This window comes from Sminthopsis crassicaudata, chromosome 4 (assembly GCF_048593235.1).
Source record: "Sminthopsis crassicaudata isolate SCR6 chromosome 4, ASM4859323v1, whole genome shotgun sequence".
NCBI classification, from domain to species: domain Eukaryota; kingdom Metazoa; phylum Chordata; class Mammalia; order Dasyuromorphia; family Dasyuridae; genus Sminthopsis; species Sminthopsis crassicaudata.
The window spans coordinates 23,655,785-23,682,169 of NC_133620.1; the positions used below are offsets into that span (position 1 = coordinate 23,655,785).

At 37.8% G+C, this 26,385-nt stretch overlaps 1 protein-coding gene across 6 annotated transcripts in view; it reads right to left on the bottom strand.

Moving 5' to 3' along the window:
- Positions 1-26,385, bottom strand: part of ZFYVE9 (zinc finger FYVE-type containing 9) — a 172,670-nt gene that overhangs the window by 55,118 nt on the left and 91,167 nt on the right. For all 6 annotated transcript variants that reach the window (XM_074265932.1, XM_074265934.1, XM_074265936.1 and 3 more), the window contains one exon: positions 19,416-21,496. In XM_074265932.1, the coding sequence (XP_074122033.1) occupies positions 19,416-21,496 (2,081 nt within the window). The remainder of the gene's footprint in view (positions 1-19,415; positions 21,497-26,385) is intronic.

Consider the following 26,385-nt stretch of genomic DNA (forward strand, 5'->3'; position numbering starts at 1 on the left):
AGACTTATTTAACAGAGGCCAAGGTAAAAAGTCATGTGAGTTGCCCAAGGTTATATGGGTATTAAATATAATAACTATATATTTAGTGATAGTGATTAAGTTCTTAAGATTTATAAGTCTCATCTTTCCACATGTAGGACTATAAAGTTTAATTTTATTGAATGTCTAAGATATTTTTTTCCTGTATATCTTTTTATGTTTCTCTTCAGTCTTATATTTGAAGAACAAATTTTTTTGTTCAGCTCTGGTTTTTTAATTAGGATTGCCTAAAAGGCTATCATTTCATTAAATGTTCTTTTTTTTCCTCTCTGAAGTAATATGTACTTATTCTCTTCTCCTGTCAGGAAGAAACCTATCTATCTGGCTAATATCAGGTATAACCAATTCCCAGACTAGCCTCTTTGTACAGAGGATGGAACTCTTTATCAATCACCACTGTCAATCCCCAGTCTTTGAAATACTGATTAGCATATCTTTAGACAACTCTGGGACCTGGTCTGCCAGGTATTTGCTTTGGCTCCTCCTTGACTTCTCCCTCTGAACTACCAAATTCTTTCCTGATCTTGAGAAACCTCCAAGTCAGTATTTCCCCTATAAAAGATTTGCTCATGGTGAAGATCTTTGCTAAGTCCTTTTCAGGACTAAGTCCAGTATGAGGTGTTCTCTCTCTCTTTCCTCAGAGTGCCTTCCCTTTAATGGCATCTTTCTCCTTACTATATAGCTAACTCTGGTTAATCTGCTAAATTCCTATATGGATCTAGCCTTCCAGTCAATGGCATATCCAGGCCTCATAACATATTCCCTTAAAGGTCCTTCCAAACTCCTTTCCTTGATAATGATAAATTATTGCTCCCCCACCTATATTTCATATTTGCCATTCCTAGTGCCTATTTTACCTCTTACTTTGTCTATAACCCTCTTCTCCTAAATAAACCTACCGAAAAGAATGGATATTGTGAATTTTTTACATACTTATTTCAAACTAAGAATCACCACTGTGATCTCAATCAAAAGGATTATATTCAGTTTTGTTAGGTGGGCAAATTCTCGGATGTAATCCTAGATCCTTTATCTTCCAGAATATCATATTCCAAGCCCTTTGGTCCTATAATGAAGCTGCTAAATAAAGTATAATCCTGATTGCAGCTCTATGATATTCAATTTGTTTCTTTCTGGCTGCTTACAATATTTTCTTGTTGCCTGGGAACTTTGGAAATTGACTATAATATTCCTGGGAGATTTTGTCTTGGGATCTCTTTCAGAAGATGATCAGTAGATTCTTCCAATTTCTATTTTATCTTCTGATTTTTTCCAATGATTTCTTGAAATTCAATTTCCATACTCTTTTTTTTTTTTAATTGTGGTTTTCAGGTAGTCCAATAATTCTTAAATTATCTCTCATGAATCTATTTTCCAGGTTGGCTGTTTTTCCAAAGAGAAATTTCATATTTTCCTCTATTTTTTTCACTAATTTTTTTTATCATTTTTCCTTTTTTTTCTCTCTTCTTTTTTTTTCTTTATCATTTTTGATGTTTCATGGAGTCATTAGTTTTCATTCTCCTAATTACAATTCTTAAGGAATTATTTTCTTCATTGAGTTTTTGTGGCTCCTTTTTTAAATAGTCAGTACTACTTTTTAAGGAGTTACTTTCTTCGGTAAATTTGAATATCTTTTTCCATTTTTAAAATCAAGCTATTTACTTTTTTTTTCCATGATTCTCTTGCATCATTCTCTTTTCCCAGTTACTCTTATTTATTTTTCTTATTTGATTTTTCAAATCCTTTTTGAGTTCCACCATTGTAACAATTGTAACTTTTCATGGTCAAGTTTTTTGTTTGTTTGTTTGTTTTATTCATTTCTATGCCTATTTTATGACTTTTTACTTTATGTGAGTTAAACACTGTTCCTGGAGTAGAGGGGCCTCTCCCAACCTTCTATGTTGGACTAAGGGCTGACTGCAGACTTTCACTGGAGGATGTGGTCTGCTGCTGATTTTGCTCACAGAGCCAACCACATTCCCCTCCCATCTTTCCTGCTGACCCTTTCCTTGGAATGGAAAACTGCCTCACTACTCCAAAACTGCATGTAAGGCATGAAGGTAACGTAGTCTGTAGGGGAATTTGGGAAGTGATTCAAGTGAGTTCCTGCCCTCATGGCTCCAGAAGTGATGTGAGTTATTTAACATCTATTAGAATGCTTGCTGGAAGAGGAATGGTAAGGGAGGGAAGGAGAAATATCTGGAACACCATGACTTGAAAAAATAAATGTTGAATCTGACCTCAGACACTTAACACTTCCTAGTTGTGTGGCCCTGGGCAAGTCACTTAACCCCAACTGCCTCAGTAAAAAATAAAATAAATGTTGAAAATTATCTTTACATGAATTTGGAAAAATAAAAAACTGTTGATAAATTTTTTAAAGGCCTGTGAATTCTTGTCTACCATGTTTTCCAATATACTACACTATATAAAGACAATGAAAACAATTATGAGCCAACAAAAGAACAATTTCAATTAAAAAAAAGAAGAGAGATAGGTATTAAGAAACATAACTAGAATTCAAATCCAACTTTTCTGATGTCAAATCTAGTGTTCTCTCCACACTGCCTCATATGTTGTCAGAAAAGTACTTTGTAAGCCTTAAAGCATCAAAGAAATGATTATTGATTCTAAGGAAAGGATTATCCCTATACTACTTATACTTAGATATATTTTTCAGAATTTGGAATACTGACATTTGAAATCATAGATATAGGGGGGAAAATTACACATATCCATGCTTAAAAAAAAAAAAGCCTTACATGTAAGAGGTGGAAATTTTAAAACTCTTACAGCAAACAAACAACTTTTAAAGTCACAAGAAATTGAAAGACAAGAAGCTGGAAGAGATGTGATTGCTCCCTTCAAGACAGTAAAAGATAGTAAGCTCAAATAAGAAAGCTTTCAGCTTTAATTGGCTTTTATGTACTAATGTATCATTACAAATGTGATCATCTTGATGGCTTCCTGTAACCTACTTTTCTCACAGAAAAAAAAAAAAAAAAAAATAAGCTCTGCTATTTTAAGCCCAACCCTAATTATATGAGAGGATTTGATCATGTATATTATCAAAGCAAAAATTACCCTCAGTAAGTGGGACTCCACCATTCTCAGCCAGATATACAGTCAAGTTCCTTAACCTTAATTCACATTTTAAAGGAAAACATGATTACTGTAATAGCTTACAAAAAGAAAATACTATGGGTCTTCCAAAGACCTAGAATATTCAATGCTCATAAATGTGAACTGAACCATATATTACCCATATTACCCAGTCAGTTTCTAAACCTTCAAATAAAAGAAATATCCTCAATCAGTTGAAAAGCTTTTATTAAAAACACCTACTAGGCACCAGGCACTGTGCTAAGCATAGGAGATACAAACAAGGAGGTGGAGGGTGGGGAGAGTTAATTCCCAATCTCAAAATGCTCACAGTCTAATGGGGAAGATAATATGCCAAAAACTGTATAAACAAGATACAGACAGGATCAACTAAGGATAGTTTCAGAGAGATTCAGCACCACATTTAGAAAAAAAAAGTCTACTAAATCACTCCTTCTTGGGGTCCCAGAGACAGGTGAAGTTTTCTTTTTCTTTTTTTCACCTTTTAATTATTTGTTTATTTTTAAATTTCAACATTAATCCTTGCAAAACCTTTTGTTATAATTTCCCCATCTTCCCTCACCCCCTTCCCTAGATGGCAAGTAGTCCAGTATATATATATATATGTTAAACACGGCAAAAATATGCTAAATCTAACATATGCATACATATTTATACAATTATCTTGCTACACAAGAAAAATCAAATCAAACCAGAAAAAAAAAGAGAATGCCTCAACCACATAAGAGTTCAATGTCTTGCCCAAGGATCAAAATCTTTGGTATTTGATACAGGATCTGAATCTAGGTCCTCCTAGCTCCAAATCCAGCTCTTTATAAGATTATATCAACCTTCTCCATTTTGAATCACATAAGGGGGCAAAAAAAGACCTTGGGTCAAGGTCTTGCCCAATGTAATGAAGAAAATATGCTCAATTTGCTAAATTAGATGATTCTCATCAATCTGTGTCTGTCTCAACTACTTAATCAAGATTCCTTTGGGCTGAAAAAAGTCTATATAACAGTTAAGCCTCCCTTTGTGCCATCTGCAATTTTCCCATCTCTACTGGAATTCTAATTCTCAGAAAATTCCTCTGGCCCTGTCAGTGCCATCAGTGGCAGAGTGACACTATTTACGAGTGTGACAAGAGCAATGGATTTCAAATGCATTTTAAGGTAAGCAAGGCCCTCCCCTCAAGTAAGAGTGACAGTGCACTCATCCTGGAAGCTGGGCCAACTGGGAGCCCAAGATGGGTGCACTATCACCCTTACTATCGATGGCCCACACTCTGAGGGGCTCTTCACCAGTATGGCCCCAGGGAAAGAAGATTTTTGGTTACAACAAATCCTGAAGACCACCTGCCAAGACTGGGCAGTAACTAAGATATGAATGAAATCCTCTCCTTCTTAAGTATTGAAGTACAGGGGGACGATGGGTGATGATACAGGGCCTTTAGGGAAGAACTTGCCTCACAGAAAACCATGAGATCAGGCGGGCAAGTATCGTCACCCCCATTTTATAAAGGAGGAAACTAAGTCTTGCTAATCTGATAGAATCTCAGAGCTGCTGTCTCTGGCTTAAAGAACTCCAGTGGCAGAGAATCCTGTACCACCAGAAGCAACCATTTCACATAGAGAAGCTTCATTTGCTAAGAAGCTTATTCTAATATTAAGTTGCAATCTACTTCTAGACAACATCCACCTTTGGTCTAAGTTTAGGCCTTTAAGAACTAACTGTCCAAATCAATATTGCCATTAACTATGACAGACTGTAGAATTAGGAGAGAACACAAGGATTATCCGATCTAATCCCTTCACTTTACCAGGGAGAAAACATTCAAAGGATGACTCGGCTTTCCCAGGGTCACAAAGTAGACAGTGATAGAGCCAAGGACAGAACTGAAGTTAAGAGATGCCAGCATGGACAGAGTGCCCAGTCTGGGGCCAGGGAGACAAGTTCAAATCCTGACTCAGGCACCTAGTGGGAACCTGGGCAAGTTACTTTAAACTCTTTGCCTCAGTTCCCCTAACTGTAAAATAGTGATATAACAGCACCTTCCTCCTGGGGTTTTTGTGAAGAACCAATGAGCTAATGTTCCCAAAGCTCCTGCAGAGTGCCTGGCATGGAGTAGGCTCCATATAATGGACAGTTATTTGCTATTACTTTGGGCCTCTAAGCACTCTAGCACTCAGACTACATCACTGTGAGTCCTCAGCACAGATTCACTTTTCTAGAGACTAAGACAAAAAAGGCCCAGCCCTTTTCACCCCCACCCCAACCAAACCATAAATGATGTGATGGCATTCCTACCCTTGAACGTGCCCAAAGCACTTTACAGTTGATCTTGCAGAAGTCCCACCGCTATCTCCAATCTAAGGGAAAGAAAATGGAGGCTGAAAGAGGTAAAGTAACTTCCCCCAGATTCAGAGGGAGGATCTGAACTCGGGCTTCCTACCTCCAAGTTTATCATTTCATCCTCAGCAAACCCAGTGCCTTTAGTGGACTGTGGGGCCTCTAGGAAAAGAAGCCTGTTTATCAACAGTATTTATCAGGCTGGGCCTTAAGGACACAAAAAAGAGGTGGCCCTAACACAGGCACCCTGCCAACAAGAGGGAGGTGGGCAAATGTGGAGGCAAGCTGGGGAGGGGGAAGCCCCAGCATCTGGGGGAGCAGGAGAGACATCCTATCACAGTGTTAGTGGAGATCCAAAGCTGGGGGCAGGGAGGAAGGAGACAGTATGGACAATGCCTGGAACCAGGAGCCAAGGTCTGCAAAAGCCAAGGGTCACAGGCCCAAGGAGCAGCCTGGGGCTCATTGTGTAAGCAATGCAAGGCCTTGTAGAAATGGTAGAGTGTAATGTTCTGGTCAGTTTTCTGGAAATCTTGGGACCAGCCTTTATTTCAGCAGAATAATCACCAGGAGAATAGTCAGGAATAAAATCCAAAAGTCTTTATTGTCTCCTTGCCTAGGGCCTGCTAGCTTTGTGGAGACCCTTGGGAATGGGCTTTGGTCTCAGTGGAGGAGTGGAGGAGAGCCACCAAGACGGTCACCCAGTTTATATGCTCTATTACCATTACATCATTATAGTATACTGAGTATAACCTAATCATTACATCACTAGCGAACCTTTATTTGTTGTAAGATTAAATCAATCATACTGATCTAGAGAACTATTAATCACCATGCTAAACTAGATAATCATTGTCTCACCAACTCCACTGAGTTAGCATCTTGTTTAAATCAATCATACTGAGCCTTAAGTATATTTCTCCAAAGTTCCTGCCCTTTACAGTAGAGGGCCAGCGTGGGCTTCTCTCCCCTAAAGCCACCACTGTCCAGTGGCAGGACAAAGTCAAAATGGGGATGGGGTGGCTCGAGAGGCGGGGGACAGCCCAGGTGTCTTTGATGTCTGACCAAGCTCCAGGCGCTCCACAGCACCCACTTCCCCTGCCTTCATGGCCACTGGCACAAGCTGTTTTTATCCACCTATTTTCCCCGGAAGTCTCCACATGTCTGGGGCAGATAGGTCAGGCGCCAAAGGTGGGAAACAGCTCTGGAAAGGGCTTGGCAGCGGACACCAAAGGTACTAATCGTCCCTGAACACACTGGAATGGTGGACAGGAGCCATGTTACGTATTCTGAAGGCCAAACAGAACATCTTGAGTTGGAGCCTGGAGATAGTAGGGAGCCAGTGATGTTTACTGAATGCGGAAGGCAATGTTACAGACTCAGACTTTGCCCTTTATGAAGATCAACTCCACAGCTGAGTAGAGGATGCCCTAGAATGGGGAAAGACACTAGAAGAAAAGCTGCTGTACAAGTCCAGGTGAGAAGTCATGAAAGCTGGGGCCTCGGTGTGGGCAGCATCATGAGAAGCAAGGGAGTGTATAGAAGAGATGATAAAGGCTGAATGGACAGGGCGGTTCAACTTTAAATTGGATAGGGACGGTGAAAGTGAGGAGTTGGGGAGGACCCCTAACTTGGGAGCCTGGATGACTTCCATTATACAGGTGTTGACTCTCAACAATAAAAAGGAATACAAAAGTGAGAAAGAGTGGTTTTTTTGGAGGGGAGATGATTAGTTGGAGTCAGGATTCAAGTTGGGTGAGCTCAGACACTTCTCTCAGTCAAAACAACCAACCAATCAGAGGTGTGAACAATTGATCAATAAAATAGGCTTTTAGACTAAGTGAAAAAAGTCTTTGATCCATTGAGAAGTATTAGAAAGTTACTAGATGAAAGGAAATGACATTGCAGCACAGGAAGTATGTTGATATTGGCTAAGGAAACTTGGTTGTGTCATCCACCAAAAAAAAAAAAAAAAAAAAAAATTCAGAATCTGAGGATTTTAATATCTGGCAACTTCACTTAGAAGCCTTTCAGCCAAGCCCTTGAAAAGAAACTGCTAAAATGAGAAAAAAAAATTTACATGCAAGGGTATATAGAGAATTGACTCATTTATAAAAATACAGGCTATTCTCTAATTGATTAATGGTCAAAGAATATGAACAGACAATTTTCAGATGAAGAAATTAAAGCCACTTCTAGTCATTGAAAATATGCTATAAAACACAATTGATTAGAGAAATACAAATTAAGACAACTCTGAGGTACCGCTAGCTACATCTCTCAGATTGGCTAAGAAGACAGGAAAAGATAATAATAAATATTGGAGGGGAGGTGGGAAAACTGGAGTACTGTTGCATTACTGGTAGAATTGTGAACTGATACAACTATTCTAAAGAGTAATCTGAAATTTTGCCCAAAGGGCTATCAAACTGTGCATACCATTTGATCCAGACGTGTCTCTACTGGGCCTGTATCCCAAAAGGGATCATAGAGAGAAAGAGAGAAAAGGATCCACACATGCAAAAATGTTTGTGGCAGCCCTTTTTGTAGTGGCAAGGAACTCGAAACCAAATGGATGCCCATCAGTTGGGGAATGGCTGAATAAGTTATGGTATATGAATTTAATTGTTCTATAAGAAATGATGAGCAGTTTGGAGGAAGATCTTGTAAACTTTGTAAGTAAGGTAGATGTTGGACTTCCTTTCATTAGCAACCTTTCCAGAAGAGGAGACACAGTGTCTACAGTAGGAGCTAACACACTTAGGAAAGGTAACCTCAAGACTTTATAAAGAATCCCCCCCAAAAGATATACCTTGCCAACTTTATGACTACCACATAAAGGGAATGTAACTCACTGCCACATGTGATTTAAGAATATACCTATATTCCCCTAGATTCTCTATTTACTTGCAGAAGAGTGCATCCCAGAACTTTGTGGAGAAATCTTGTACCAACTTTTTTTTACCACACCACTCTAATCTGGCTTACTACAAGAAACATCCTGACAGGGTTAACCCTAAGATCCTAAGGGAATGTAGCCATCACCTCTGGGGACCCAACCTAATAGTTCATTGAAATTAATTGCTTTGAAAAAAGTAGCATCAGAAATCGAGTAATACAATCAATATCAAGCAACACAAGTCCTGGAACCAACTGAAGAGCTCCTCCCAAGATGATATCACACCATAAATATTCTTTGGCATCAGCCAGTTGCCAGTCCAACAATTTCACTCTTTAAGCTCATAACTTCACTTTTTTTCGTAGCAAAAACATGAAGAAATTTGTCAACTGGATCATTAAAATTTTGACAAAATCTGTAGCACTGCCCTGTTCTACTAGTCAAACAAACCCACCCAAAAAAGGAAATTGATCTATTCTTGAAGCCATGCTATTTCCCTATATCAGAGACAGGAATAAGCATTTATAGAGCACCTACAATCTATTAAATACACTGTATAGCACAAAAAAAATCTCTCATTTGGTCAATTTCTTTTTTTTAAAAGATATTCACTGATCAGATTGTAAACAATACACTCTAAAATCTGCCAGGAATCAAATGTTCACTCATCTATATCCTTTGTCAATATTATTCTCTTCCTCTTTTTTAGAATATCCAAACATTTTCACATTCTACCAATCCTAAGAAACTTCTGTTGTTCTTCAAGTTCTTCCAAAGACCAAAGACAGAGACTCAGCAAATCAGCAAATCAGCCAATCAGAAAACAAGCCCTAATGTGTCTCTGCTGAATTCTATTTTACAACCTAGAACTGCCAATTAGACATCTCAACTGAATGGACTACACATACCTTAAACTCAACATGTTGAAAGCTGAACTCATTTTTCCCTCTTCCTAACTTCCCTAATACAGCTGAATACACAATCCTCCCAGTTATCCTGCTTGAAATCCCAGGTACCATCTCTGACTCCTCCCAAGTCACCTGTTGACAAAGTGTCTGTTGTCAATTTGATCATCTTCTCAAGGTGACTTCTTCAGCACTGCCCAACACCCGGATGCAGGCCCTCTTCACTCCACTGCTGCATTCTTTATTGTTGGTCTCCCTTTCTCAAGTCTCCCCACTTTAGTCCATTCTCGATCCAGTGTCAAATTGATTTTCCTAAAACACGGTCTGACCATGTTATCTCCCAACTATCAAAAATAAAATCTCGGTTAGTGTTCAAAACCCCATATAATTTGCCCACCCTCACCACTCTTCCCCCCTTAAATTGTAATTTAATAATACTGACTTTCTAGCTCTTCTTCTATCAAGACCCTCCATCTCCTGACTGAAAATTCAGACTGACTGGCTACCCTCCTATGATTGTAATGCTGTCTTCCCTTATCTCTTCCCTGGCTTCCCTGGCTTCCTTCAAGCTCTGGAGAAAATATCATCTTCCATAGAAAATTTTTCCTGATCTCCTTTAATGCTGATTGCCTTTGCTCTTGATTTTTTTTTTTCAATTTATTTTGTTTCCAATGTTATTTTCTCCAATTGATGGCAAGCTCCTCAAAGGCAAGGGCTATCTTTTGCCTTTTTTGTGTCTCCATCACAATGTCTGGCACACAGGAGGCATTAATAAATGTTTACCAATTACTATTAAACACTTACTATTAGTTTGGCACTGTGCCAGGCACTAGTGATATGATGAAAAGCAAAAACAGTCCCTTCCTTCAAGGAGCTAGCATTCTAATAAAGAATAAAAATTTGAAAATGACTAAGTCCATACAACATATGTATAGGTTAGACAGAATTTTATCTAGTCAATAAAATATTTATAAAATACCTACTACTTGCCAGATACTATGCTAAATGTTAGAAACACAAAAAGAGGCAAGTCCCTGCCCTTAATGAGTTCACAATCTAATAGGGGAGACAAAAAAATAAAATAAAATAAAATAAAATAACAATAACAATGTTACAAGCTATAGAGGATACAAGCTATCTTTAGAGTAAACAAGAAAGAGAGAAAGTCACAATTAAAGGGATTGGTAAAGGCTTCCTTTAGAAGATGGGATTTTATTGGTACTTGTACCAGGGAGCCACTAGAATACAAATGGCATTCAAGGTCAGACCTGTACCTTAGGACAGTCACTTTAGTGACTGAAGGGAGAATGGACTGGAGTGGGGAGAGACCTGAAGCAGGCAGACCTCCCCCCCCAAGGGGCTATTGCAATGTTCCAGGTAGAAGGGAAAGAAGATCTGAACTATAGTAGCAGCGTGAGAGGAGAGATGTTGCAAAGGTGAAATCAAGAGGCCTTAGAAACAGATGAGAGGGGGAGATGTCAAAGCCTGAGGAATTAAATTTGATACCTACTTAATCTGAGAGATAAAGATAATTGTGGCTAAGTGGCTTGATTTCAACAATGACTAGGGATAAAAAATTCCTAATTTCCAATGTTAGTAGGTTTTAAGGTACTTATTTTCTGTCTCAGGTTATGAATTCAAAGGAATGCTGTACCATTATTGCCCACAAATATTCATTATTGTCATTTCCACTATTAAATACTCTAAGATGAAGTTATCATCCAACCAGAGCAAAACAAACAAAATTATTCTACTCTGCCAAATTTAACATTATTTTGCAAAATCAAAGATTCAGAACTGTCATGTTTCCTTTACAATCTGATAAATTGAGGTTTCAGAAAATTATACCTGTGTTTATAAGCCCTTCTCTTCCGAGAAGCTCAAAGATTTTTACAGACATTATCTCATCAATTCTTACAACATCCCTGAGGTAAATGGGAGTGGAAGGAAAAAGATTCATGAATAACCAATCTATAAATTCATTATGCCTTTCATAGCAGGATTTTAATCATACTTTATTTTTAAAAATCACCTACACAACAGAAACTATCTATTATTAACCTGTTTTCTCCTTTATCTCACAAGAAGGTCTAATTTAGACACTGCAATAATGCAATACTTGCCTATCCTAAAATGTGTATCTTTCCTTTACAAAAGATATTTTTCTATTTTAGTTTTTTTCTTAATTCTAATCTTAACAAAAAAAAAAAAATTAGCACTTCCAAGTAATACATAAATCAGAGAGAACTGAGTCTATATTATATATAACCTGCTTTCTTTTTAAGCACATAATTCAGTATGTAGCTTTCTGCTTGCCTGTTTCCTTCTGGCTTTTCTTCTTTCTTGTAAATCCTTTAAAATGGCTTAATCACTTTTTCTTTTTTTTTCTCTCTCTGCCCTTTTTTGAAATCCTATTACTACTTCCTCTCTCCTCATACCTCTCCCAATTAATCTTTTTTAAATGCAAGACTCTAATTACAAATATGCTTCTCATAACAAATTCCCTCACTGGCCGTGTTTAAAAAAAAAAAATGTATGTTTTATTGTACATCTTTCATCCATTGCCTTTTAGGCATCAGGTAAAGAGCAAACTTAACTTTGGATGTTTTCTGTACAATAATATGTTGTATATATCCTCCTCCTGCTTGTCACCGTACTCTATCAGTCTTTCCTGGAACTATCAGGAACTACCCATCTCATCATTTCTTTGAGGCACAATTATGTTTATATGATATATATATTTATATATATATACACACATATATAATATTTATATTTATTTATATATCATAATTTGTATATAGTTAAGAGGTACAGTAGAAATTACATCTTTAAGTCTTCCCCCAGCCTTTAATTAATTCTAGTGCCTTCTCTTTCTTATTTCCTATTTATCTTGTATAGAGCTTGCTTTTGTGTATTTGTTTACATTTTATCTCCCCAATTAGATTGTAAGCTCCCTAACATGAGAGATTGTTTTTGCCTCTTTTTTATGTTCAGTGCTTAGCACAGTGCCTGGTATATAGAAAATGCTCAACAAATGCTGAAAAATTGATAAAGTGCATGCTTTGTAGTTAGAAAGAGATGAGCTGGAATTCTTCTTCAGATACTGGGTGACCTATGTAAGTCATTTAACCTCTCTGTGCCTCTGTTTCCTCATCTGTAAAATGGGGATAATAATAATAGCACCTATTCTCAATGTTATTTTCAGGAGTAAGATTTAACCTATATTTGGAAAAGAGAGTATTATATAAATACTAGCCAGGATGATGATGATAATGTAATCCCCTAAGTGTCTGGCACTCTCTTATTTAAGTTTTTTTCTACAATAAAAATTTCTATAAATATTTTTGTAGATATATGTCCTTTTTCTCTGATTTCTTTAGAGTACAAGCTAAGAAGTAGAAGCTCTAGGTAAAAGCGTATGCATATAAAGCAAATTATTTCTTAAAATGAATGAATGGAAAAGCATTAAGTGCTTATAATGTGCAAAATACTGTGCTAGGGATATAAAAGGTTAAAGTAAGATCTTTCCTGCTCTCAAGGAGCTCACATTTTAATGGAGGAGATATATAAATATATTCCTACAAGATAAAGATGAAAAATACAAGTTTCAGCTGCAAATCAGGTAAAAAGATCCTATGGTCCTGCAGGCACAGCAGCAACTATCACCTTTACTGTTATTTTCACCAACAAAATCCTAAGTTTCCGATGTTGAACCATCTGACAAGGCCAAGATCTTTGGCAATAAGAACTTTCTTTTCTGGGTCTTTAGTATAGCTGTGGCTTTTTGTCAGGAGAGAGCAGCTGCTGGGATTCTGCTGGTCAAAAAAACCAATGATCTGAAGGATGCTGCTATTCCTGAGGTCACTGGAGCTCAAGGCTAAGCTGTCACTATTAAGATAGGAGGGCAGCTAGCTGTACCAGATCTAAAACTATATTATAAAGCAGCAGTCACCAAAACCATTTGGTACTGGCTAAGGAAAAGAGTAGTTGATCAGTGGAATAGGTTATGTTCACAGGACAAAATAGTCAATAACTATAGCAATCTAGTGTTTGACAAACCTGAAGGCTCCAGCATTTGGGTTAAGAATTCATTATTTGACAAAAACTGTTGGGAAAATTGGCAACTAATATGACAGAAACTAGGCATTGATCCACATCTAACACCATATTATCAATAGAAGATCAAAATGGGTTCATGATCTAGACATAAAGAATGGTATTATAAATAAATTAGAAGACCATAGGATAGTTTACCTCTCAGACATATGGAGCAGGATGGAATCTGTGACTAAAGAAGAACTAGGGATATTATTGATCACAAAATAGATAATTTTGATTATATTAAGTTAAAAAGTTTTTTTTTTTTTTAAACAAACAAAACTAATGAAGACAAGATTAGAAGCGAAGCAACTGGAAAAATATTTTTATATTCAAAGGTTCTGATAAAGGCCTCATTTTAAAAATATATAGAGAATTGATTCAAATTTATAAGAAATCAAGTCATTCTCCAATTGATATATGGTCAAAGTATATGAACAGACAATTTTCAGATGAAGAAATTAAAAACTATTTCTAGTCATATGAAAAGGTGTTCAAATCACTATTGATCAAAGAAATGCAAATTAAAACAATTCTGAGATACCACTACACACCTCTCAGATTGGCTAAGATGACAGGAAAAGATATAACAAATGTTGGAGGGGATGCAGGAAAACCGGGACACTGATACATTGTTGGTGGAACTGTGAACAGACCCAACCATTCTAGAGAGCAATTTGGAACTATCCTCATAAATTTATCAAACTGTGCATACCCTTTAACCCAATAGTGTTACTACTGGGCTTATATCCCAAAGAGATCTTAAAGGAAGGAAAGGGACTCACATGTGCAAAAATATTTGTGGCAACCCTTTTTGTAGTGGCTAGAAACTGGAAACTGAGTGGATGAGCATCAGTTGGAGAATGGCTGAATAAATTTTGGTATATGAATGCTATGGGATACTATTTTTCTGTAAGAAATGACCAGCGGATAATTTCAGAGAGGCCTGGAGAGACTGACATGAACTGATGCTGAGTGACATGAGCAGGACCAGGAAATCATTATACATGGCAACAAGACTATATGACAATAAATTCTGATGGATGTGCTCTCTTCGACAATGAAAGGATTCAAACCAGTTCCAATTGTTCAGTAATGAAGAGAATCAGCTACATCCAGAGAGAAGGCTACAGGAACTGAGGGTGGATCACAACATAGCATTTTCATACTTTCTGTTGATGTTGCATTTTTGTTTTCCTTCTCAGGTTTGCTTTTTTTTCTTTCTAGATCCAATTTTTCTTGTGCAGCAAGATAACTGTATAAATATGTATACATGTATTGCATTTAACATATATTTTAACATATTTAAAAGGTATTGGACTACCTGCCATCTAGGAGAGGAGGTTGGGAGAAGGCGGGGAAAATTTGGAACAGAAGGTTTTGCAAGGGTCAATGTTGAAAAATTACCTATGCATATGCTTTGTAAATAAAAAACTATAACAAAATAAATTTTTTTAAAAAGGGAGGCCAGATAGTGATGATGGTGGTTTGTTATTCCTGGCACAGGCTGCCTCCTCCTCCCAAGTGCCTTGCTAGTCCATCCTGGCTAGCTGGCCCACCTCACCATGACAGTGGGGCTGCAATTCATAGCGAAAACTGAATCTTTGTCCAGAGGATCTGCTCCCCAGGAGGACAGCTGTAGGATAAGGATACAGTTGGAAACAGGGTTAGTGGCTTGGAGCCGGCTGTCTCTCCCAAGCCTCTTAGGCTGATCTATACTAGTCATTGGCTATCAGTTAGTAATTAATGGCAGTGGCAGCAAGGAAGGCAGACAGAAGTAGGTCTTTTCTCCAGAGTGATTACTTTTTACAGTGCTGGCTGTGGGAGTAAGGCTGGAAACAGTGCTATTTTCCAAGCTCTTTAGTTCAGCATTCTAAACCAGAGATCTCCATGGAGGTCTGAAAGGAAGTTATGGTCAAACTGGTGCCAGTAGTTTGACTTACCTGGCCCATGAGGGCTCCTACTTCTATCTCAGAGTGGCCTGCTGCAAGAAATGACATTTGAAAGGATGGTGCATCATCATGTCATGAAAAGCATTCAACCATCTGTGGCTAGAAACTTGTTTCCCAGGAAAAGAAATAGAAAAGCAATGATTCTAATCCCAAAACAAAAACTTAGAATTTAGTAGCTGGCTCCCTAACACTTTAATCTAACAAAAGCAACTTGCTAAATATGATTTCTCTCTCACATGATATCTATTCAGCTCTGGTCTTTTAATTAAGAACACTTAGAAGTCTTATATTTCATTATATATCCATTTTCCCCCTGTAGATTATTCTTGGTTATAAGGTTATATCTTTTGCCTTCTTTAAACTTATAGCTGCTATATCTTGTGTGATGCTAATTGTACTTGAATTCTTTCTTTCTGCCAATTTTTAATATATTCTCTTTGATCCTGGAGCTTTGATTTTGGCTATAATATTTTCCATTTTGAAGTTATCATCTTGGGGTTTCTTTCAGGAAATGATTCTTTCAATTTCTACTTTGCCTTCTGACCCTTAGATATCTGGGCAGTTTTCTTTAGTAATTTCTAGAAATATGATGTCTAGGCTCTTTTTTGGTTCATAGTTTTCATTTGGTCCAATGAATCTTAGATTATTTTTCTTCAATCTATTTCCCTGGTCAAGTGTTTTTTCTATAAATCAAATTTGTTATTTTTCAAAATTATTTTCTTAAGTTTTGTATCTTTTTTACCAAGCTGTTCTTTTCTCATAACTTTCTTTATACCACTCACAATTTTTCCCCATTTTTTCCCTCTACTACTCTTGTCTAGTGTTTTAAATCTTTTTTGAATTTTTGTTGTTGTTTTAATCTCTTTAACTCTTCTATGAATTCTTGTTGGGCTTGTGTTCAATCTGAATTTTTGGAGGCTGTTTATAGATTTTTTTTTCAAGTTATTGTCAGCTTTAGAGCTTCCATTATCCCAGAAGCTCTTGAAGGTGGAATTCTTTTTATGTTTGCTCATTGTTCCACCTGATTTCTTATCTTTAGATTTCATATTATTTCTGAGAAGAGGAGAAAAGAAGAATATATGACTAAAATTCTTGTCTTTTTGTATTTTTCTGTTGTTTTCTTAGCTCAGTCTGAGAATCTGAAAGTTCTAAATACTTCCAAAGTGATCTGATCTGGGGGAAAAGTAAGTTTCCTATCTTTTTGTTCTGAACTCTCCGAGTGTCTACTATGGGTTTGTCTGTTAGCTTGTATGTAGTTCAGTTTCAGTATACTGCTAATTCACTAAGAGGTTCTGCAGATTCAGAAACACTAAACTGCTACCCCCCCCCTTGGTTTGAGCCTCCTGCTTCACTTACTCCATTGCAGGTTTACGTGGTGAGTTAAATATTAGACCTGAGTCAGTGATCTGCTTTTGACTCAGATCCACACAGCTACATTTCCGTAACTTATTCTATGATCAGTTATGGTCCCTGTTCATAACAATTCCTCTCCATCCTGATTCCTCAATCAATCAGAATTGGGTAATGGGTGAAAGAATTGCCAGATGGCACCAATTCTATACCTAACACTAGTTCTAAGATTCCATGAGATCTTTTTTTAACCCCATTTCCTCCCCTCATGCTCTGACTCAGTTCCCTTATTATTTCTGGATGCTATACTGTTCCCCATCATCACCACCATCCATAACTGTGCTCCTGGTCAACTCCCCTCCAGCATCCACAGTTCCCTGTCTGTCTTCTTAAGTTGTTCTGGGATAGAAAAATGACTCACTGTGATTTCCCAGTTGATTTTCTCAATTAGAACTCAGACTGGTACATTTTGTGGGTTGTTGTAAAAGACACAGGCTGTGTAAGACAAAAAGGATTTCTCTCGCCCAATGTCTATCTCATTCATCCAATATCTATAACTCTAGATTCTTCTTATACACTTAATTATACACCAATATGTACTTGCTGTTGTTCAGTAATTTCAGTTGGGCCAATTTTTGTAATCCCACGAGGGGTTTTCTTGGCAAAGATACTGGAGTGATTTGCCATTTCTTTCTCCAGCTCATTTTACGTATGAGGAAACTGAGGCAAAGGATGACATGACCTGCCCAATGTCATACAAGTGTCTGAGACTAGATTTGCATTCAGGAAGATGAGTCTTTCCTGACTTCAGGCTCAATACCAATGCACTATGGCGCCACCTAGTGGTAAATGGTGACCTCCCCAAGGTGATAGCCAATAATAAGTGTGTGAGGACTCATTTGAAGTCAGGACTTCAGGCTTTACACTCTGCATTATGGTGCCACCTAGCTGCTCACAGATGTGTATACTTCTCTATTTCAACATGTGTTCCTCAACCTATTTTCACATGATGTCCACACAAACATAATAGATTGTATACAACAGGTGCTTAATAATGTTTGAGGGAATGACCTCATGCATTTTCAAATACAGAACTGGAAAACTAGCAAGTTCAATTTTATTTCCTCCATAATTCCAAGGTAGATCATCTAGTTTATGAATTAGTTTCAGTTTTTCTTCTTTGCAATCTCTATCTCTTGAATAAATAGATTACTGGTACTGAAGAAAACCTTAGAAAATATCAAGTTCAACTTCCCCATTTCATAGGTAAGGAAGAAGAGATCCAGTGGGGACACATTACTTGACCTAAATTACTGTTAGTCAGTGACTGAGCCAGGAGAATTATACATGGCTCCTGACCAGGTGTGCAGGGCATTCATTACTACATATTGATACCATCATCAATAGCTTTAGACCACTAATGCAAAGATTGGATCACTCCATTCTTCCACCATAATCCTTTCAATTGCTTCCTATTGGCCCATTAAGTAAAATGCAAATTTCTTGGTCTGAAATTCCACAATTTCAGGCCATAGTTTTCAGGCTTCTTTCTCTTTTTTGACTCTTCATTATTCAGTGTTTTAAGGAATTGGCCTATGCTTTATGTCCTCTGTTTTCTTCTCAATGCCTTTTATTCACATTTATTTCTTGAGCCTTCTATGCCTCTCATATTCAGCCATCAATGAAATTACTAGGCCCTAAAAGCCCCGTTTAAATGCCATTTTCTTCAGAAGGAAGACTATCCTGATCTCCAGAGTCAGAAACGGTTTTTCTTCCCTAAAATCTCATACAACACTTGTTTCCATCCTATTATATTGCACTAGGTCATTTGTGGATGTGTCGCATCCTTTTACAAGATTCAAAAGCTCTACCAGGGAAGAGACTTTGTTTTAATTAGAGCCCTTTTTTACTCTAGCACATGTTACATATACCCGACCTGAAGCTTCAGGTCTCTGTTGAATTTAATTTAGAAATTAAGTTAGATTAAATAAATATACCAATCAGTTTTCTTTCTGGTTCACTACCCGTGAGTAAAACAAACAAACAAACAAACAAACATGAGTATAACAAGAGGTCACTGTTTTCAGTAGAAATATAACTCCAGAAAAGTGTATAAGCAAAGACTAATTTTTTAACTAAGGTAAAGAAAGATCAGAAGTTATCAAGTGATACATGTAGAAAAGCACATTATAGACCAGGTTTCAACAAATTACTTGTAAAAGAAATTTTAAAAATCAAAATCGAGAGGGACAGACCACAGTACAACTTTCAGCTTTACAATAATTTCAAAAATTAAATGAAATTTATCGAAATTTTCCAAGTCGGTAATATTTTATAATATTTATAATAAAGAAGATAAAAGTAGTAAGAATGACCAGCTTCCTTATTTTTAAATGGCTCACTTAACCAAACATGTATCTCTTTAAAAATAACAGAGTTAACACTTCCTCAATTCTTGTTCCTTAGACAATCAAATATGTTTAATCCCAACCAGGTTGATTTATACTTGATATTGATGTATATCATATCTTTTTACCTGGCACAAAGTAAGTAGTAAGATGGCAAGCTTAATAAAGACTTATTGATCTGCTCATTTCCTGATGAGCTTAGCACTCCCTGGTTGCCATAACAACCACCACTAAGTTCACCTCTTCCCCCTCAAAAAGGAAAGACAGAATCTGGACTGTGCTTATTTCTGAGATCCTGCGAGAACCTTACCTTCCCACATGCTCTGCAGTGATGCCTCCTCTTGGTGAAGGTGAACCTGGCTTCACATTTCATGCAGTTTGGAGCCTGAGAATCCGGGACCCACACAGGAGCCACCTCGCCCAGAGTGGTGAACGGCTTCCTAGTAGGAACGCCAAACTGACTGGCTCTGAGATCGTTATCAGGGCTGTCAGAGGCCATTGCAAGGCACGGGCTACTAGAGACCACAGCCTCGTCCTCTTCCACAAGGTCTCCGTTTGCACTGGCAATGGAGGAATTAAGCGTCTCATTAGGGAACGTGGCTGCTTTGGAATTTTCCCCTGACTTTGCTTTCCCAAACCCCTCATTTTTGTTTTTAGCATGAGTGCCACCGTGAGCAGGGAGGTCATTCTGCAAATGTTCTGACAATGGCTTTGGAATCTGCAGCTTAAGATTGGTGGGCTGCTTCGGTCTGGCCCCACCAAAAGGAACACTGACAGGGGGCACGTTAGCTACTGCTTGAGGGGTCGACTGCCCCTGAACGGATAGGACCTGACTACCAAGATTACGGACATAATTTTTTTTCATTTGGTCAATAGTGCTGCTTGAGACAAGCCCATTCCCTTCTGGGGCCTCATTTCCTCTTTGCTCATAAACATTCCCATAACATTCTGATTTACTTTCCTCAATTTCCTTTTCCTCTGTGACTGAATCTTCCTTGGAGGGTAAAGTCTTTGGAATACAAGCAATAACTGGGTTTAGCATTCCATAGGAATCACAACCATTAGACAGAGAATTTGCTCCTGGCACGTCCAGAACAGCAGGGAAACCATACCCCTCGAGCTCCTCTATACACGTTCCTTTTAGAAGGATCCCTGACTCTGCCCCATTCTCCCCACTGTCACTGCAAGCCTCCGCGGGCTGGCTCCTCGGCAGGAGCCTCTCACTCTGTCCACTCAGTGGGCTGCTACTGATTTCATTAGGAGTAACTTCCTCCGACACTAAAAAGTGTCCCACCGTCCCAAGTGATTCTGCTGTGTCCAGAGTCTGTCCAAGTTCACAACCTTCCTTTTCATCTCTCCTGGGCTCACTGGGAGCAAGCCCACAGGAAACCTGCTCACAGCCATCACCTGTTTCAGACACAGTCAGCTGGGTAGGGTCAGTGAACAGAGGGAGCTCAGACTGAAAGGGTTCTCCAGCTGTTCTCTCATCTGGAGGTTCCTCTTCCATTGAAACCCGCTCCCTCAAATGGGTAAAACAATTTGTAGTCTCTAAATCTGTCCTGGGACAGCACGTTTTCCCAGCAGAAGCCTCAATGGGTATACATGTCCCCTGCACATCAGCAGCAGGATTTTCAGATGTTCTCTGTGCTAAAGTCACTGCACTGGTCCCCCCACTTGCAGTTCCTAAAACGGGAGGGTCTCTACTTATATTAATATCATCTTTTAAATGAGAGAGGGAACAGTCATTAGAGTGACTCTCTGGTGAAGCATTACATAATTGGCTAACGGGATCAGCCTGGGCATGCAGCTGGTTCAAGTGGACCCCTGGTTTCTCTGTGTTCATGTCTTTTTCATCAGCCCCATTGATAATAACACTAAAGGGATCACTCTGTCTGTTTTCATTATCCAGTGTAAAGCTAATAGTATCCATCAGCGAATGGCTATTGTAGTCATGACAATCCAGTAAATCAGCACTTGGCAGAGTCCTTTTGTCACAATTATGCATGACAGCTACAACAAGAATGTTTTTATCTTCAGGTAGACTGTCTCTATTCCCAAGTTTCTCTTCTCCTCTGTCCACGACACCACACTGATCATCCCAGTGACTGCTGCTCTTCATCAGCTGCTCTTCTACAGTAGCATGATCTTCAATGCACATGGTGGAAGTCTCTGGCTTTAAAACACTCTCTCTTCCATTAGGACAGTGGTCCCCTCCTTCCACAGATGGAAGGAGGGGACAATGAGCCCGTGAGAAGGTTTTCTGTGTCCGCTGCGACTCACTTGGAATTGCTGTTTCATTCACACCGGTCAGATCTGGGCTAAATGACAGCAGATGAGGGTCTAGAAGCTGATTCCATTTTTTATCCAATAATGCAGGAGAAACTGTCTCATCTGAAAAATAAATGGTTTAAGCAATGAGTAAGTTGGTAACATTACACCAAGACAAAGTTGATTAGCAGGATTTCCTGTTATCTTGGTCAAAAATAAGGTTATTAAGACAAAAATGCCTGTAATTCTTAGCTACAGAGAAGAAGACACATTTAAGCCTCTTTCCTATAGTTATGTGTTCTAAATCTTAATCAAACAGGGAAACCATTAAAATCCTAGAGCCCACAAGCAAAGAAGGTTGTTGTTTTTTTTGTTTTTTTAATACAAAATTCTTATCTCAATTTGAGCTTGGGTCTTGTCTGCTATTCCAGAGCACTGCAAATATCAAGAGAATATTACAATAACTTGAACGCAAAGTTCTAGTTTGTGTCATTCCTTAGATCTGAATTTTAGCACACAACGTTTTCAAGACATTCATTTACTAGTGAATTTTCATTACCGAGGGACAAGAAAATGATGATAAATTTTTTTTAACCTCCATAGTTTTATTTTTTTTTCTTTTTTCTTTTTTTTTTTAATTTTTTATCTTATTTTATAATTATAACTTTTTTTTTGACAGTACATATGCATGGGTAATTTTTTACAACATTATCCCTTGCACTTATTTCTATTCAGATTTTTTCCCTTCCTCCCCAACCCCCTCCCCCAGATGGCAGGCAGTCTTATATATGTTAAATATATTACAGTATATTCTAGATACAATATATGTGTGTAGAACCGAATTTTTTGTTACACAGGAAGAATTGGATTCAGAAGGTAAAAATAATAGTTTACACTCATTTCCCAGTGTTACTTTTCTGGATGTAGCTGATTCTGTCCAAAATGATGATAAATTTGAGAAGCTCAAGAACTTCTTATTCTAGATCAGCTAGGTAGTTTGCTACCTAGGCAATAAATAATCACTGTGGCTATCATTTATGTAAAGCTTTAAGACTAAATAGCTCTTGTTAAATATTAGCTCACTGGCTATTCACAACAACCTGGTGAGGAGGGACAATCTACATTTTACAGATTAGGGACACTGAACACAAAATGACATTTGATAAATGCTAAAAGCAGAATTCAGATCTCTTACTAACTCTAAAAAAAACCATCATCTTTTCATTCTGCATCTTTTTCACTTCTCTTCTTTGGGAAACACTTTCCCCATCAATAAAATGGATGTGAATGGATTACATTATTTCTAAAGACATTTTTCAAATCTTAAAAGTATCAAGCTAATGCTGCATGTGTAATCTAGAAGTGCTCTCAGTCTCTATTTCCTTATCTTTAAAATGAGGGGCTAGACTAGATGGACTCTAAGGTCATTTCTACCTCTAAAACTATGATCCTATCATACATGAGATTTTTACCAAGAAACAATGATCATTTAGTTTAATAAATGGAATGAACTTAATGCAGATGTGGCAAATGATGGCTAAAGAGTATAAGACATTTGACTGCTCATTCTTGCTCTCCTTTGCCAGATCTTCATCCAGATGACCCCTATTAACTTGGGTGTCTCCCAAGGGTCTGTACTAGATCTTGTTCTCTTCTACTTCTATATTATTTCACATGATGATTTTAATCACTCTTATGGATTCAACTATCATCTCTCTGAGGAAGATTCTCAAATTTACTTATCCAGTCCAAGCTTTTCTATTGACCTCTAATCAACTGATGTCGTCATAACTATTCAGGATGTGAATCCCAATTCCCCAGGCTCACAACCTAGTTGTATTGTCAACTGCTCATTCTCTTTCTCCTTCCCCCTCACCCAAGACCTGGTAATTTCATCTTTGCAGTATTTTTCAAATATGCCCCTTCTTAGGGTTCAAATCTGGTCTCAGACACTTAACACTTCCTAGCTGTGTGACCCTGGGCAAGTCACTTAACCCCAGCCTCAGGAAAAAAAAAAATGCCCCTTTTTCTCCAATGTAACCACAACTAATGTGGGATAGGCATTCATCCTCCCCTTCCTAGACTAGGACAATAGTCTCCCACAAGTTTCCCTGCCACAAATGTCTCCCCACTTCAGTCTACCTTCTACTCAGCTATCAAACTGATCTTAAGTGAAGGTTTCACTGTGTTCTTTCTTGACTAACTGTAGGATAAAATCTAAAATCCTGTTTGCTGATCAAAATCATTCATAAATTGCCACTCCCTTTGCATTCTTCTTACACCATACCAATACTCTCTGTGATCTGGGGACGTTGACTTCCTTTCTGTTCCTCAAAAATTGCAGCCCATCTCTCTATTCCAAGTATTTTCATTGGCTATTTCACCTGTCTGGAATGCTCTCCCTCCTCATTTCTGAATGGTGACTTCCCAGGCTTCCTTCAAATCCCAGCTAAACTTTTGTCCTAATCCTTCTCAATTTTAGTGCTTTCTCTGTGTTCATTATTTCTAATTTATACTGTATATAGCTTATTTCTACATAGTTGTTTGCATATTGTCTTCTCCATCACATTATAAGCTCTTAAATGGTACTTAATAAATTTACTGACATCTTTTTATGTCTTGACTTCCCCCATTAGCCCATGCCTTTCTTTTATTATCTCAAGGGCTAACACAATGCCTGGCAAAGTGCAAGTGCCTACTAAATCTCTGGAGCACAACTAGTGGGATTATGCTCCCAGTCAGGAGACAGAATATCTTTGTAGGAATATGACTGGAGGGACAAAGTATAAGAAGAATGGAAAGGGAAGTGGAGATCAGATTTTAGAGGGCTTCACAAGATTGCAAAAAAAAAATCTGAGACCAGTTAGTTCAATCCATGCATGAAAAAAAAAAAAAAAATTCACTATAACACCCCCCTGAGGAAAAGAAATCCAAAACCTCTTGAAATAGCTCCCTCAACTTTTGAATGTCTCTAGACATTCTAAAAGGATCAAATCTACAACTTTCACTCTGTGATTCCTCATTCTGACTTTAAGATCTAATCAGAACAAGTTTAAACCTTCTCCATGATAGCCCTTCAAATATTTGACCACAGCTATCACCACCCTTCTCCCCAAAGTTTCTTTTCTCTAATTCTCTTAACAAATTGCTGCGCAGTAAAATCTAAAGACTTAAATTATCCTGGCTGCTTTCCTTTTAGATTCTTTCCAGACTATCAAATTTAATCACTTAAAATATAGTACCTAGAAAGGGTTCCAGATGTGGTATGATCAGGGAATAAATGCAACAGGCCACAGCCTCCCTTCTACTATCAGACCACTGTATGTCCCTTTTAATTAACCTAACATTACAGAAGGTGACAGAGTAAAGACAAGAACTTACCAAAACTCTGCAAATCCCTCCCAAACAACATTAAAATAATGCCTCAAAATTTAATTCTGAAATGAAAGAACAAAATTACAGTTTGAAACCATCTTTGAGCCCAAGACAACTGAGGTTGACAGGATGTTCTTTCTCAATGAGTAGAGAGTAGAGCTCAGTCCAGCATATACTGTGCCCACTGCAAGTCAGTAGCGGGCCCAGAGTATATATAATTAATAGTAGCACTTTCCAGTAAAATAAATTCCAGCATTGGTCATGTCCTAAAAATAGATCTCATTTTGCATTCTGAGTCCTTCACCTCTGTATCAGGAGGTAATAACATGTTTCATCATAACTCTTGTAAAATTGGGGTTGGTCAAAATTCCTAAATCTCTCAAAGTAGAGAGAGATATCCATTCATTCATTTAGTCATTTATTTAGCTTAGCATTTAAAGTATTTCTCAATCAAGTCATCTCCTGCCATTCCAGCTTTTTGCATGTTACTCCTCTTCATGAATGTGACATCCTAGACCAAAGGGTCTATGCTATTTTCGGTTCCTGTCTCTGGACATGCTTCTGCACAGTTCATGCCCCATAACTGCTATGGATTTCACTTTTACCTTTTAGAATTTCCAGCATCTCTCAGGACTTGGTTTATATGCTGCTACTTCCTAGGGAAAATCTGTTCTAACTGCCTAATGATTAGCATTCCTGACCATGTTAAACCATCATTACAACCTTATCTATTCACATGAGGTATCTTAATGTAAGCTACTTGAGGGCAGACATTATTTGTTCATTTTTGGTTTTATATCCCATTTTATTCCACTGCCCAACAGAGTGCCTGGTATTTCACAGGCTTATTGAACTAAACCCATCTGAAGTAATGCTGACCCTGGGAGAATGGTTTGCTTCTGGGTTTTGAGGTAAATTCTGGCATATACTGATCAAATATCAATGGCCAGAGTAGAACCTGAGCTTAGAATTCTGAGTTCAGTTCTGGCTCTGATATTAATTGTGATCACTATGAGTCACTTAATCTCTCTGGCACAATGCTAAGTTCAAATTCAGTCTTAGATACTTTCCCTGTCAGGATTCATAACTTCTCTCATCACTAAATTAAGGATATTCTTCTGTGAAAAGAAAATAAAAGATACTTGTACTACTTCGCAGGATGAGATGTTGAGAACAAATCTTTTATAATAAGCCTTAAAGTACTTCCTAAACAAACATGAGCTTTTATTATCACAAGCTTAGAGTTGCCTAAACTAAGTCAGATGTAACCCCAATGTCCCTATAGGTCATGCTGAATGTTTTCTACCCCTTAGGCTGAAGCCTCAAAGTAACTGAAAGCTTGTGCATACTCCTAGAGCTACTAATTAATTAGATTTCTCTGTCTAGGCCAGTTCTAAATTTATAGGGTTTGATTAAAAGAACATTTCTCTTCCTGACTTGCTATATTCTGTTCCCAGTGAATAATGACTAGAAAAAATGGAAACGATATAGATAGATGCTTTGGGATATTGTGTTATATGATCTATATGATATCAAGTTATCTATCCTTTTAAGTAATTCTTAGTTTGCTCAAGTGATCCAAGAAAGTACACCATCAGTTTGTAAACTGGTACAGTGAACATTGTGAGTGGGTAACT